The sequence below is a fragment of the Eleutherodactylus coqui genome, chromosome 1 (assembly GCF_035609145.1).
Source record: "Eleutherodactylus coqui strain aEleCoq1 chromosome 1, aEleCoq1.hap1, whole genome shotgun sequence".
In the NCBI taxonomy this organism is placed as follows: Eukaryota; Metazoa; Chordata; class Amphibia; order Anura; family Eleutherodactylidae; genus Eleutherodactylus; species Eleutherodactylus coqui.
The window spans coordinates 379,859,217-379,874,551 of record NC_089837.1 but is presented as its reverse complement, the minus strand read 5'-3'; the positions used below and the strand labels follow the sequence as shown (position 1 = coordinate 379,874,551).

Below are 15,335 nucleotides of genomic sequence, written 5' to 3'. Positions count from 1 at the left end.
CCTTTTTCCCCCCCTCCAACAGTAATTTAGAGACCATAAAACTTTCACTCCGCTATCAGTGCCTAGACAAAAAAAGTTTGTTTTCTGGTTTGCAGAATTCCTTTTAAGTGCGAACCAATCACATCCATATCTGTGCCTTGTCATAAGTATGTATGTTATAAGTGTGTATAAATATGCATGCCTCTTCAGATCCAATCCATAAGCCTGAAGAAGTACCCTGCGTTGGTACGAAAGCTCGCTATTATTACATCATGTATTTTTGTTAGCCATTAAAAGGTATCATATCTACAAGACTACGTCGTTTCTCTTGCTGAGAACAATCACATTGTGGGCATACAAGTAACACCTGTACCACTTAAACGATTGAAAGCATTCATTTTTTCATACATGTGAAAATCACAAGTACTGTACATAGATGTAATGTGTTGTTTTTAAGCAAAAACACATTTCGCTTCTACTTAAAATCGCAAATTTAAGAGTGCAATATCATTCCGAGTTCACGAACCAATGTCATGCATGCTTGGGGCATCTAGCATTGGGTAGAAGCATGTAGTGGTTCAGTCCTGCCATGTGCCATGCAAGCGCTATGCAGGCGAGAGGAGTCTGGGCGCAGGCGCAGTGGCGCTTACATCTTTACAACCTAACCTGCAAGTAAAAGACAAACCTATCCTACACTGAACTTGGAGCCTGACTCCTCCCACACACGTGACTGACCACGCGATCGTGACATCATCAAAGGTCCTTTAGCACAGTGCTCTCCTGTCTCTGCTACATTGGTTTCACCTCCACTACTAGAAGCGCGCATGCGCGGTAAGACCTGAGCGTGGATACATGACGGAGCTCGTGAGGTGACTGTGGTGACTCTGTACGGGCACATGATAAGATTATCCGTGACATATTGCAGTGTAGCAGCGGCTCTCCTTTATATGACCCGCTGTGCGGCTGGTTATAAAGCGCAGTTGTCTGGACTACGAGGGAATATCCCGCTTGCTCAGAACTGTGTGCTGGCACTGCCACTAGGGGGAGCCAGCTGCATATGTGCTTCTGCTGCTCCCACTGACGGTGGTAGCAGTAGAAGCGCCTCCTAGGGGCAGGTTGTAGGCTGGCATTGGTATATCTGGGGCCCGCTGCCTGCAGCATTTACGGCACTGGAGGCCCCTTGCCTTCCTTAAGGGTGTATTGGTGATTCCCTGCACAGACGGCTGCAGTTACTATTCTCGAACGGACCGGAATAGGACACGCGACTTCCATTTTTTTTTTTGTCTTGCATGGATTACTGGTCCTTGTGTATAGCCTCATAGATTATAATGGACATACGGACAGGAAATACAGCCTAATGGAGCCGTAGCAAGCATAATAGTGAGGCTTACAGACGCCCCACGTCTCCTTGGGATCAATTGTCAAAGTAGGCAATCAACCCTTTAAGGACCAAGTGTGGTAAATTTATGGCACCTGGTCCTGGGCTTGAAACCTGGATGATAGTAAAAGTATGGTGTGGGACTCAAGCCTCTGCTGGAGCAGGTGGGATCCTCAGCTGTCAGACACAGCCGAGGACCCAGGGAAGAAGCCGTTTTTAACCACTTCTGCTTCTCCTTTACAGGCTACACGCTATGTAGTGCAGAGAGAAAGTAGAAGTGTTTCTCCCACTACGAGACCCGACGATCACATGACTACCGGGATTCCCTGGCACAGCAGAGCTACAGGGTCCTAGAAGACCCTGATCAGCTCTGCCAGTGACTATTGTCACTACAGGGGATGTTTTATCCTGTAACTGGGGCTCTTATAGATCCTCCAGCTACAGTGGGAAAGTGTGAAATGGAAAAAAAGACAATATGAATGACCCCCAGAGGTCTTGTATGACGTCAAGAGAGAAAATCCCCCAACACCACCCAAAACCATCGACATCCAAAACAAAAATGAGGAGCTCATTCCTGTACTTTGTGTTTAAAATTAGTACATTTATATATAGGAGTCTATGGAGAGCACACTCCAAAAATAGGTCAAGTCCTATCTTTTCACACAACATGGACCTTAGGCTTCCTTCCCACAGTCGGCAGATATACGCTGTGATGCATTGGATTCCAGTGCATCAAATCACATGGCTGTATTCTCGTGACATAAAAGCGCCCGGCCAGCCAATATAGTCCTGGAACTATCTTTTGCACCAGAATACGTCTGCCACTGCATGGGCTCCTATGGGAGCCCATGGCAGCGGCCGCAGGTAGGAGGGAGTTTAACAGCGTGGCTGCTAAACGCCCTCCCTCTGCTCTCCTCCCTGCTTGCAGGCTCACCTCTGCTCTCCTCCCCGCTGGCTCTTTGCAATGGGAGGGGGTGGAGCTATGCTGCTCCTTGTCCACAGCCAGCAATGGGAGGAGGCGGGACAGGACAGCAGTTAGCTCTGCCCCCATCCCGCCCCTCACCATTGCAAAGAACAAGCGGGGAGGAGGACAGAGGTGAGCCTGCAAGCGGGAGGGAGGGGAAAGGGGCGATGGCATGGTGACCTCAGCGTATTTGCATCAGACCCCATGTCGTGTGAACCAGCTTCTACGCCCCAGATGGTAGCGTATATTGTCCAGCCGTGAAAATGCTGGCTGATATACGCTCGTAGGAAAGAAGCCTCCGATGCACACCTCGCCGTCACATGTCCTATCTTTGTTAGGTGCGAGTATTTTGCGCGTCTAAAATTCCTTCATCTGGAAGTTTCTATAGGAAACTATTAGTTTAATTCGAAACACTCTTTTCACACGCCTCTAATGCGCTAAAACAGCGCTAATCTAAACGAGGCCTAAAACATGCAAATGTGCGCGCAAGCACGCAACGCCTATTGTGCAAATGAGCTCGTACATCTGCTTTCACCCGTGTGACACCTGCTTATCTCTTATCAGAGCTATCTCAACACAACGGCAGGCCTGCAGTTGGAATTCAATCATCGTGGGAGCAGCTGTGGAGTTTACGGACAGACACACATTTCCATTTAAGGGCTGTTTCTATTAAATTGCCAGTATAAGAGCTAGATTGGTTGTGTGACCCCCTCATTCTTCATCAGTGGGCGTTGTAGAGGTCAGCCTCCCGCCGATCATACTAGTGATGTGTCAGCATGGAAATAACGCATTATACAGTATGAGGGGGGACCCAACAGAGAGGGGATCTTCTGGTGGGATGTTCTAGTACGGGCTTCTAGGTGAATATCTGCAGACCCTTCGGAGGCGGTATGCCACCCAACATGCTTGGGGACGGTTGTGTGCGGCTCCGGTGATTTTTCTTTTTTCAATTTCGCTTACTTTTGTGATGGTGCAGCTGTGAAATTCTGTTTTCTTTTGGGAAAAAAAACAGCAAATACAGTTGTTCTGCTACAAAGAGCCTGTAAGGAAGCTGCCATGATTAAAACAGACGTTTACAAATGCTTCTCCTGTTTCAAACAAGGTGAAATGTCACAATGTACGGAAAAAAACGGCACATGAAAGATCCAGAGCCGCGGGAGCAGGTGAGTGCCGCGCTGCTCTCTGCAGGGGCACGGGTCGGGTCCCGCTGCGAGAATTCTCACAGCCGGATCCCACCCGGCCGTCTTCAGGGGGCCTTATATATATTTTTTTTATACGCTGGAGTTGGTACAATGTTGCCGTGACATCTCTGCACCTTTCCTCCAGAACATCACCGACTGTCCGCTGTCTTTAACACTATGTCCTCGCTCTACCTAAAACTGAACCTCTCAAAAACTGACCTACTGGTGTTTCCACCCTCGGCTAACCAACCTCATCCTGACATCTCCATCTCAGTGTGTGGCACCACCATAACTCCCAGACAGCACGCCCACTGTCTTGGGGTTATATGTGACTCCGATCTCTCCTTTACCCTCTATATCCAATCTGTGGCCCGAACATGTCAGCTGCACCTCAAGAACATCGCAAGAATCCGCCCTTTTCTCACTTTGGACACACTAAAAACGCTCCACTGTCGGCTCGATTATTGCAACTCGCTGCTGATCGGCCTCCCCCGCACCAGACTCTACCCTCTCTAATCCATCCTAAATGTGGCAGCCAGGCTTATCTTCCTGTCCAGCCGCTACTCGGACACCTCTGCCCTGTGCCGGTCACTGCACTGGCTGCCCGTTAAATACAGAATTCAATTCAAACTCACCACCCTCATCCACAAAGCGATCCACAGTACCGCACCACCTTACATTGCCTTCCTCATCTCAATCCACCAAGCTCGCGCCCTCTGCTCCGCTAACGAAATCAGATTAAGTGCCCTTTTAATTTGAACCTCTTATTTCCGCCTCCAAGACTTCTCCAGAGCAGCACCGGTCCTCTGGAACGCATTACTCCAAACTATCTGGGCAATCCCTGACATACAGAACTTCAAGTGTGCTCTAAAAACGTACCTCTTCAGGGAGGCATACCGCATACCCTAAACCAAACCCCTCTGTACTCTCTCTGCTAGCCGTAATCAACCAGCAGCTGCAGTCATCCCGATTTAGCCACTATACGGCCTGACCATTGTGTTTGTATAGCATCCCTCACTCTCCACCTCACCATACCTTGCACATCTCCAGCTCCTTTACTTTTTGTATCCCCCCATTACTTGTAGTATGTAAGCTCATTGGAGCAGGACCCTCACCCCTATTGTTTCCATTAATTCATTCATGTAACCATGGTTTTGTTTTTATTTCCCCTGTCTATGTAAGCGCTGCGGAATATGTTGGCGCTATACAAATAAAGATTATTATTATTTCTACCAACTCTGAATCCACCAAAATGGGACTCCACACCCCTGGATTTGTGGCAAACAAGGTGACTGGTTCTTTCATCATGACAATGCACCAGCCCACACAGCGCTGAGTGTTGGTTCATTTGTGATGCAGAACGGCATGACCCCATTCGCCTCACCCTCCATATTTACCCGATCTCACTCCGTGTGACAACTTTTTATTTTGGGTTTAAAGAGACCTCAAAGGAAAATGTTTTGCTGATGTTGAAGAGGTGAAACAAAAAAATGGCTTAAATACTAAAAGACAGCAATAACAATGAGTTTAATAAATGCTTTGAGCAGTGGAAAAAAGGTTTGGACAAAAGTAATGCCTCACATGGAGAGAACTCTGAAGGAGATGGAAGTTCCAAAATGTACAACTAAATTCATAATCTTTAATAAATGAATCCCTGTTTCTTTTGGGTGCCCCCTCGTAGATTGCCCATTTAAATCTGTAGCAGGGGGCTGTGCTGACTCCTCCAGAGTGAGAGACACTTCCTTAGCAGTCAGCTTGCTTCTATATGCAGCAGTAAGATGTATGGATGTTACCTCTTAAGGTTCCTCCTTCTGGAGCTCAGAGCAGCTTCCATCCTGGTGGACTCAATATAACCATGTACTATAGTAGCCCGTTGGTATGATTGGCACGGTCTATTACTACAGCAGACTTCCTGTAATACAGGTGTAACAAGTATTTGGTGGACGGGTAGAGGCGTGCTCTGAGCCAACAACAAAGGCATTGTTCCACAGCTGAAAAAAATGTCTGCTGTAATTCTTAGCTCTAAATCGTGATCTTAAAATGACCCTCCAGTCAGGAGCTCAAAATTGATACCTGAGTCAGTACCTACTGGGGATGTTTTTTAACTCTATAGTCACGAGTGATTTGTGACTATAGTTTAGCTACAGGGCCTAATCTGAAGTAGTCTGGGACACACCTTTTCTCATTATTAATTTAGGCTGCAGAAAGAGGCATTCTGAATGATTAGTTATTACTAGAAGTCCTAAATGCATTAATGGGTCAGTCAGGTCATAACACATTTTTGTATTCCTGCCCCTCCTCAACCTGATTGCCTCTCACACTCTGGACATCTCCTCTGTGTATTGCAATCACTTCCATGCAGTGCAGCGTTCTGTTGTATGCTTAACAGGCACCATCTTGATGCTCAGATTTCTCTCCATGCTCTGCTAATACTCCCATGATGCATCAGCACAGCATCACATGACCAGCTAGCATAGCTTCCTGTTGGGAGGACACTGCCATTACCTTCTGTATTCTATATTCACCTAAATAAGCTACAGACCATAATTATACAGTCAAGAGGATGAGCTGTGATCTCCTTCATTATAACTGTGTGACAGGAGCCTCTAATCATCATCAGTAACTGTGATAGGAGGTATATTCATGATTGTATTCTGAGCATGCTTGGGTTGTGGAAAACAGAAACCAGGACTGTAGCACTGGGCAGTGACTGCTGTCAGCAATATCTCTCCCACTCCTGGCTGGCTCTATTCCGCTTCTCCCCAGTCCTGGTTTTTATTTTTTCCATGCTCTGAGAATGCTCAAAATGTAATGATGAATATGCCTATAAAACCAAGTAGTTCTCAGGTGGTCAGAATGAGATCACATCACCCACCTACAGAGAAGAGTTTCAGATAGAAAGGAATGACTGACCCAAGTAATACTAGCCCACTTGTGTATACTGGGGGTCCGCTGCATAATATTTTTTTTTCTAATTTCACCGAAGCGGCCCTTTAATTAGATATATGTCCCGGTTTTATTCCCGTGAACTATTGCTAACCCTCAATTATTTTTTTCTCCATTGGTTTAGTGAAAAATGCTGTTGAGTCCATTAGCTGTGAAGAGGGTTTGTGCGCCAGTATTTTGTCGCAGAACGGCTGCAAGATTTGGAAGTTTGGCAAGAAAAGGGCTCATCCTGCAGTCCACATCAAACAGCGTGTATGAGAATCTGGCAGTCGAAGACTGGATCCATGACCATATGGACTTGGAGCAGAAAAATGTTCTTTTTCTATGGAGAAACTCCCCGACTGTGGTGATTGGTCGGCACCAGAATCCATGGAAAGAATGCAACCTGCATTTGATGAGAGAGAAGGGCATTGGACTAGCAAGGAGAAGAAGTGGCGGTGGGACTGTATTTCATGATCTGGGAAATATTAACTTCACTTTTTTCACACCTAAGAAAAAATATGATAGAATGGAAAATTTACATTTGGTTATTAGAGCTCTCAAATCCTTGGAACCATCTTTGGATGTGCAAGCAACACAGAGATATGATCTCCTGCTAGAGGGCAAGTACAAGATATCGGGGACTGCTGCTAAGCTTGGAAGGACTGTTGCGTATCACCACTGCACATTGTTGTGTAGTGCAGATAGCTGGCTCATACCTGTCGTACTGCGAAGTCCTTATGATGGTATACAAAGCAATGCCACGCCGAGTGTGCCCTCGCTGGTAAAAAACCTCTCTCAAGCTCACCCATCTCTTACATGTGAAGCGGTTATGGATGCTGTCGCCAACGAATATAGTCTTCAGTATGACGATAAACCAAATGTTCATGTAGTTGACCCACGGGATGAGATGCTCTTTCCAGGGATCACACACAAAAAAAAGGAGCTTTGCACTTGGGATTGGATTTATGGAAAGACACCCAAATTTGATGTGCAAAAATCCTTTCAGATTTTACATAAGAACATTGTGGTGGACGGTAAATTAAACATGTCTATAAAGAATGGTTATATAGAAAGCTGCGTTATGGCGCTGCCCAGTCACTGGTTGTCGGAGCAGCACTGCTGGGAGCTGCAGAATAGTCTGCTGGGTAGTAAATATTGTCCAGGTGAGATAGTGTTCTTAGTGACTACGTTACTGAGGACCTTCCCAGACGACGATGAACTTCACACAAAGTGGAACATGTTATGTGAGAAGTTGGTGTCAATAATGTGATGTCATCATTCTTAATATAAGACAGTGTTTTAACAATATTTCAGATTTTTTTATTTCATTACTATTACAAGTGTTAGGCTAACTTCACACAGCTGAGCGCGATATGGGGGTGTGAATCACGGCTCCATATCGCGCTCCCCACCATGTGAATTCCACGTGGATGCGAGGAGTTTTTATGTCAGAACAGCCTGACATCACTTCTCGGATGTAGGTACAGCCGCAGCAGGGGATTGCAGAGTTTCTCCCATTGTTTTCACTGGGAGACCTCGCATCGCGTGCACCTAGGATGTGGTGCGATGCAGCCGCCGGCCCCATTGATAAGCATGGACAAAGATATAACATGCCGGGATCTGTTTTCTGCACCGCGGTGCCATGCAGCATAACATTGATCATGCGAAGGACACCATTCAAAAGGGGTTCTTGCAACGCACAAATCTTGTATGATTTTCTCGCCCGTGTGAAGCCGGTTTTAGGTAATGTGTCACGCTGCGCAAGAACAAAGGGCTGATATTAACAAATATATTTTAAAATGCTTTCAGGTCGGGTTTTATCGTATATTATACCTACTTTCAAATTAATATTTAATAGAATAATTTATAGTGGTGAAATGCAGGAGAATCAACATTGAACACTGCGACTCACATTTACTTAGATTAGTCCACTTTAAAGGGATTATCCAGGTTTTTAAACTTGATGGTTCATCCTCAGTGCAGGCCATCAATATCTTATCTGTGAGGGTCTGCCGGCAGGGACCCCTGCCATTCAGCTGATTGGAGGGGCTGTAGCACTCCTGTGAGCTCTGCAGCCTTTTCATTGTTTACATAGGAGCAGGTTCATTTGAGTGCTCAGAATGCAGTACGTTTTATTACGGATGTTCTGGGTACTGCAGTGTAGTCCCATTGAAATCAATGGCATAAATCTGAAGTACTTCGAAGGGCTGTTATGAAAAATATACCATTCTGAGCACTCGGAGGATCGTACTCAGATGTAAACATTGCAGAAGCTGCAGAGCTCGCACACATGCTGCGGCCCCTTCAGACAGCGGTCCTGGATGGCAGACCCCCACCAATCAGATATTAATAGTGTAGCCTGCAGATAGGACATCAATCTTTAAAGTCTGGATAATCCCGTTAAGAACTATGACAATAGAGAAAGGTTGTGATGATTTATGGAAAATTGAAATGTTAGGCAATAATTTGTCTGCTTTTCAGATGTAAATTGCCTGACCAGACCTTTAACCCCCCCCTCCCCATCCCCATCCCTTTCTTATCTTACATGGGCCACTTGAGTGTTTGCCGTTTATGGTTAATTTGCAAGTTAATAAATGTGACCTAAACGGCTTCTCTTTGAAGACCACACACTCTTGTCCCTTATTAAATTTGATGCGTTCTTCTAAAGGATATATCCGCTTATGCTGCGGATTTTCAAAATTGATTTGCATGGGTAAAATCCACTGCATATTACAGCAAAGTGGATCGTGGGCTGCATTCCCACGAACGTATATCGGCTCGGTTTAACACGCCGAGCCGATATATGTCGCCCTCATGTGCAGGGGGGAGGGGGGATGGAAGAGCAGGAACTGAGCTCCCGCCCCCTCTCTGCCTCCTCTCCGCCCCTCTGCACTATTTGCAATGGGGAGAGCCGGAACCGGGGCGGGGCTAATTCTCGGAACTTAGCCCCGCCCCGTCCTCCCGCCTTCTCTCATTGCAAATAGTGCAGAGGGGCGGAGAGGAGGCAGAGAGGGGGCGGGAGCTCAGTTCCTGCTCCTGGCTCTTCCATCCTCTCCCCCCCCCCTGCACATGAAGACGACGTATATCGGCTCGGCGTGAAAACCGAGCCGATATACGTTCGTGGGAATGCAGCCTCATCCACACACTGCTTACCAAAATCCACAGTGACCTTGGGTGCGGATTTTAGATCTGCAGCATGTCAATGTTCACACCTGTTCAGATGAGCGGGTGAAATATGCAGCAAATCTACAGAAAATACAAATGTAACACATGCGGATTTTCTGCTGCAGGACATGTTCTGTTAGATTCTTAAAAGTCACATTATACAACACAAACATTAGTGCAAACGTATTAATAAATGAGGACAATTGACTGTTATCAGAGGCGCAACTGCAGGGCCCCAGTGCGAGATCTGGATCTGGACCCCCAACTATAAAGCTTCATTGATAGTATTGGTCTGCAATATGGAGAAGAGAGACTTTATGGGCTCCCTATGGCTCCTGGGCCGAGGTGTGACTGCACCTCCTGTACGTACGCCAGTGGTCCTATCAGTACATTAGTAAGTAGGATGGCTATTTTTCTGTGTTTTGACATGGCTTCAGATATTCAAAATGTAAATTCCTAATACCATAATTAACCCCTTCCCTCCCCATGACGTAAGGGTACGTCATGGGAGCAGGGTACTTCCCGCAAAATTACGTACCCTTACGTCATAGGAATAGTGCGAGATCATGACTGATTTCGCGCTATCCCGCAGCGGGAACCGGCTGTCAGTCATAGCCGGCCTCCCGCTGCAGCCTTAGGGGTGCATCGGAGATGAGCCCCCGCTGTTAACCCCTTCCCTGCCGTGATCTATATAGATCGCGGCATGGGAAGGGTTCACAGAGGGAGTCCGCTCCCTCTGTGAAGTTGCTGGGCTCTCGCGATATAATCGCAGAGAGCCCAGCGTGTTGCCAGTGCCTGGGATCGCTGTATAAGCGATTAGGCATGGCAGGACAGAAATCCTGCCATGCCGTATCACAGCGATCATCAGTGCTGTCCTTTAAGTCCCTCAGAGGGACACTAACAGTGTAAAAAAAAAAAGATGATAAAAATGTACAAAAAAAAAATGTAAAAAAACCTTTTTTTGTGCTTTTTCTCATATTAGCATAAAAAAGGTAAAAATAAAAAAGTTACAGGACTTTGAATGCAGCGATATAGAAAAAAAAAATTCCAAAAAGGAAAGGGTTTTTATTGGAGGAAAGTGGAAAAACCTAAAAAAAATATAAAAATTTAGGTATTGTTGTAATCGTACCAGTCTGCAGAAAAAATGTATTGTATCTTTTATACTGTATGAGTAACGCTGTAAAAAAAAAAACAACCAAAATCGATGGCAGAATTGATGCGTTTTCTCTCCCTGTTATCATAAAAAAAAATAATAAAAGTTTTACAATATAGTCTATGTACCCAAAAGTGGCACCGATAAAAACAACAGCTCGCCACGCAAAAAACAAGCCCTTATACGGCCGCATCGACGGAAAAATAAAAAAGTTATGGCTTTTGAAAAATGGAGATTAAAATCGGCCAAAAATCGTTGCGTCCTTAAGCCCAAAATAGGCCGTGTCATTAAGGGGTTAAAACAGAAAATTAAAATCTCTCAATAAAACTTTAAACAAGATTTGTTCCAATAAAATATAATACAATCCTCCAAAACACGAACATTTAAACCAAATTCAGCCAGTAAGACCCTGCACACAATCACCATCCCCGCACAGCATCTGTTCTCCCGCTCCAATCATATTTCACAACTCCTTTTTATTCATAAATTGTTTATTACTATTTATTCTACAAGAAAGGGTGATAAAAATTATTAAATCACTTTTTCTTATAGAAAAAAAGTTCCCTTATCAATTCCACTAAAAGAGCTTCCAGCAGGAGGATTTCCTCGAACATGACTGAATTTAAACGTTTGACAGGGTTTGAGGTTTTGTGGTATAAAGCTGGTTAAACGGGGTTGTCCCGCGCCGAAACGGGTTTGTTTTTTTTTCAATAGCCCCCCGTTCGGCGCGCGACAAACCCGATGCAGGGGTTTAAAAAAAAAAACCGGATAGTACTTACCCGAATCCCCGCGCTCCGGTGACTTCTTACTTACCTTGCGAAGATGGCTGCCGGGATCTTCACCCACGGTGGACCGCAGGTCTTCTCCCATGGTGCACTGTGGGCTCTGTGCGTTCCATTGCCGATTCCAGCCTCCTGATTGGCTGGAATCGGCACACGTGACAGGGCGGAGCTACGAGGAGCAGCTCTCCGGCACGAGCGGCCCCATTCAGAAGGGAGAAGACCGGACTGCGCAAGCGCGTCTAATCGGGCGATTAGACGCTGAAATTAGACGGCACCATGGAGATGGGGACGCTAGCAACGGAGCAGGTAAGTGAATAACTTCTGTATGGCTCATATTTAATGCACGATGTATATTACAAAGTGCATTAATATGGCCATACAGAAGTGCTTACCCCCACTTGCTTTCGCGGGACAACCCCTTTAAGAGGCTTTGGCAGGGAGAGGGTTTTGTTTAAGTGATTGGTAAAAAGTCAGACTCATGAAACTACAATCTGAATAGATTAAATGGAGAATACTACTGATAACCTGTCCTCAGGATAGCTCATCAATAGTTGATCGGCTGGGATCTGCCACTCGGGACCCCGACCGATCAGCCAAGCGGGTGCAGGTGTGAGCGCTGCAAATACCTATTCTAAGGATAAGTAATCAATGGTATTTTACACAGAAAACCCCTTTAAGTCCAGTTGGTTTCAATATTGAGATGGAACTGAAATGTTATTTAAAGTGATTAGGAATTTGCATCATTCTTTCTTGTTGAATAAATGGTATTATTCAATTTTTGAATGAAAAGGAATTGTGACATATGATTGGAGCAATGATACCATGTGATGATATGCTTTGTATGAATGGGAATGGTGTGCAGTATTTTATTGGTTGAATTTGATCATGTGACCCTGAGTTTTAAATTTAAAGAGGTTGTCCAACTTATTTTCTTAGTATAGTTTGGGCCTCCTGTTTCCAAAATTATATATTAGCAATGTACTCATCATGGCGTCCGAGCGCAGTTTTGGCGCTCTGGCACCATAACATGTAACAGTTGATGTTCCGGATCGTCTGGCCTGGTGACATCCCGTAAACCTGTCATGTGGGCCTCTAATGTGGAAGCCTCAACAGGTTTACAGAGCGTCACTGATGACTCCCCGTGTTGGGACCTTCTATTGGCTGCAGCGGTCACATGGGTAAACAACCATGGGACCCCTGTAGCTGAAGTAAAAAGAAGACTGGAGGGGCAGCAGAGAGGTGAAAATCGTTGGTTTTTCATGTATAATGCATACCCTCACTGCAATCAATCTTTTTATTAAAGGGGTTGTCCCGCGGCGAAAGTGAAAAATTTTTTTTTTCACTTACCCCCGCATTCTGCCCTGTTAAAAAGAAAGCATGGGTTAGTTTTTAAAAAGCACATTGCGCTTACCTGCATCAGCGTTCTGCAGCTTCTTCTATTCTTCTTGTGAAGATGGCGCCGCTGGTCTTCTCCCACGGTGGGCCGCAGGTCTTCTCCCATGGTGCACCATGGATTTTCTTCTCCTTCCTTGCGTTCCATTGCCGATTCCAGCCTCCTGATTGGCTGGAATCAGCACACGTGACGGGGCGGAGCTACGATGACGACGCGGTGACCAGCTCTCCGGCACGAGCGGCCCCATTCACCAGCCAGAAGACCGGACTGCGCAAGTGCGTCTAATCGGGTGATTAGACGCTGAAATTAGACGGCACCATGGCGACGGGGACGCCAGCAACGGAACAGGTAAGTGAATAACTTCTGTATGGCTCATAATTAATGCACGATGTATATTACAAAGTGCATTAATATGGCCATACAGAAGTGTATAACCCCACTTGCTTTCGCGGGACAACCCCTTTAATCAGAAAGCCCCTTTAAAGGGAACCTGTCATTACCTTTGAGCCCCAAAGTTCAGGGAACAAGGAGTCCGGGAGCTGTGTTTCATACACACTGGGTGTTCTGTTCCTCCACTGTGTCCCCACAAAGTTGGCACACGCACAAAGCATGACTCATTCCAGCCGCTCTGTGTGCGCTCTCTGATTCATCCCTATGGGAGAGCACACGCACACAGCGGACTGAAAAATGTCGCGGGGACACAGCGCAAGAACGGGGCGCCTAGTGAATATGAAACAATGTAGTACATCTGTAATCTGAACTTTCCACTCCTATCGTCAGGATTTTTCCCAAGCTGCACCAGTCCTCTAGAATGTGCTGCCCCAGATAATCAGGTTAATTATCAACGTCCACATTTTTAAGCGTGACCTAATAACACATCTTTTTAGGGAGAACTACGATATTCTCTAATCTATCTCTTCTCCATTTATTCCTATATATTTTTCCCCTTTGAAACTTGACCCCCTTCATCCCACTGCATTCCCCATACCCTGTACCCCCGAATGCACTTCATATTTGTATATACACGATTTTATATATAGTACCCTATTCATTTAAAGGGAACCTGTCAGAAGAATTTTGTAATGGAATCCAAGAGCAGCGATGCAACATGGATATTGCTGTGTTTTATATAGTGCTTTTGTTTGGTCTTATAATAGCAACATAACTTTGTGTTAACCCCTTAGTGACCGGCCTATCGTGTTTTTACGTCCTGCAGATTCAGGACGTGTATGAAGGGAGATTGCGGGGCCACCTCCCTTCATACATCCCAAGTGCCGGCTGTTTTTTACATCCAACGGCAACTGCTGCAATGAGCCACGTGGCTCATTGGAGCTGTTAACCTTTTAAATGTCGCTGTCAATTCAAATCCCCTGAACGATGTTCGGGGGTCCTGTACGGCCCCCCGCGATGAGATCACTCGGAGCTGTGTGAGTGTCATGGCAGCCGGGGGCCTTCTGAAGAGGTGGCTTAATAGACTACTTGCACGATCACAGAATGATATAATTACATCATACTGCAGGAGCGATCAAAGCATCGCATGTTGTTGTCCTCTGTGGGGACTTTAAAAAAAATAAAGTAAAAATAAGAACAATAACGCTGAGCTAAGCTCCGCCCTGTCCCGCTCCCTCCCATTGCAAACCGCTCGGAAGAGAGGAGAGGGGCAGAGAGTCGGTGAGGGGGAGGGGGACTGCTCAGATGGAAGCGTATATCATCCGGCAGTGAAAACACCGGCCGATATACACGTGTAAATAAACCCTAAGTTTGCTATCGTAGTAATTGTACTGACCTGTAGAATAAAGTTATGTCATTTTTGTTGCAGTTTTTGCACCATTGAAACAAAACGCACTGAAAAATGGCAGAATTTCATTTTTTTTCCATTTCTCTCCACTTAGAATTTTTTAAAAGTTTTTCAGCACATTATATAGTACATTAAATAGCACCATTAAAAAATACAACTCATCCTGCAAAAAACAAGCCCTCATACAGCGACGTCGATGAATAAGTAAAGGAGTTACAATTTTTTTAAAAGTGGGGAGGAAAAAGCGAAAATGTAAAAATGGAAAAAAGCTCCGTCACTAAGGAGCGAAAACAAATTACTTAACTATGTTGCTATTATTAGACCAAACAAATGCAGTATATAAAACACAGCAATGCCCATGTTACAGCCCTGCTATTGGATTCCATTACAAAGGTCTACTGGAAGGTCCCCTTTAAGCCGTTCAGTGGCAGGTTTATTATTACCATGTCAAGCCTCGCAGAGCAGGTTTTTTGAATCAGTCAACAATGCAGTTTTATCTCGCAAGTATTTATTAACCCTTTCCAATCCACTGTCTGACGACATTCTGATTGAAGCCTGCACAGCTCCGATGTCAGAAGACATCCGGCAGGGTATTCTTACTGTATATTACTGGC

General features: G+C 45.4%; 1 protein-coding gene across 7 annotated transcripts; it reads left to right on the top strand.

Annotated features, from left to right (window-relative positions):
- Positions 1-735: 735 nt before the first annotated feature.
- On the top strand, positions 736-9,192 carry LIPT1 (lipoyltransferase 1). 7 transcript variants are annotated; one of them, XM_066579029.1, is made up of 4 exons: positions 811-848; positions 2,886-3,060; positions 3,424-3,484; positions 6,573-9,192. In XM_066579029.1, the coding sequence occupies exon 4, from the start codon at positions 6,579-6,581 to the stop codon at positions 7,698-7,700; it is 1,122 nt and encodes a 373-aa protein (XP_066435126.1). In that variant the 5' UTR covers positions 811-848; positions 2,886-3,060; positions 3,424-3,484; positions 6,573-6,578; the 3' UTR covers positions 7,701-9,192. The 7 variants fall into 7 exon arrangements, with proteins under 7 accessions (XP_066435133.1, XP_066435088.1, XP_066435096.1 ...); XM_066579022.1 differs by having other exon boundaries at positions 839-865; XM_066579006.1 differs by lacking the exon at positions 2,886-3,060 and having other exon boundaries at positions 787-848.
- Positions 9,193-15,335: the final 6,143 nt, after the last annotated feature.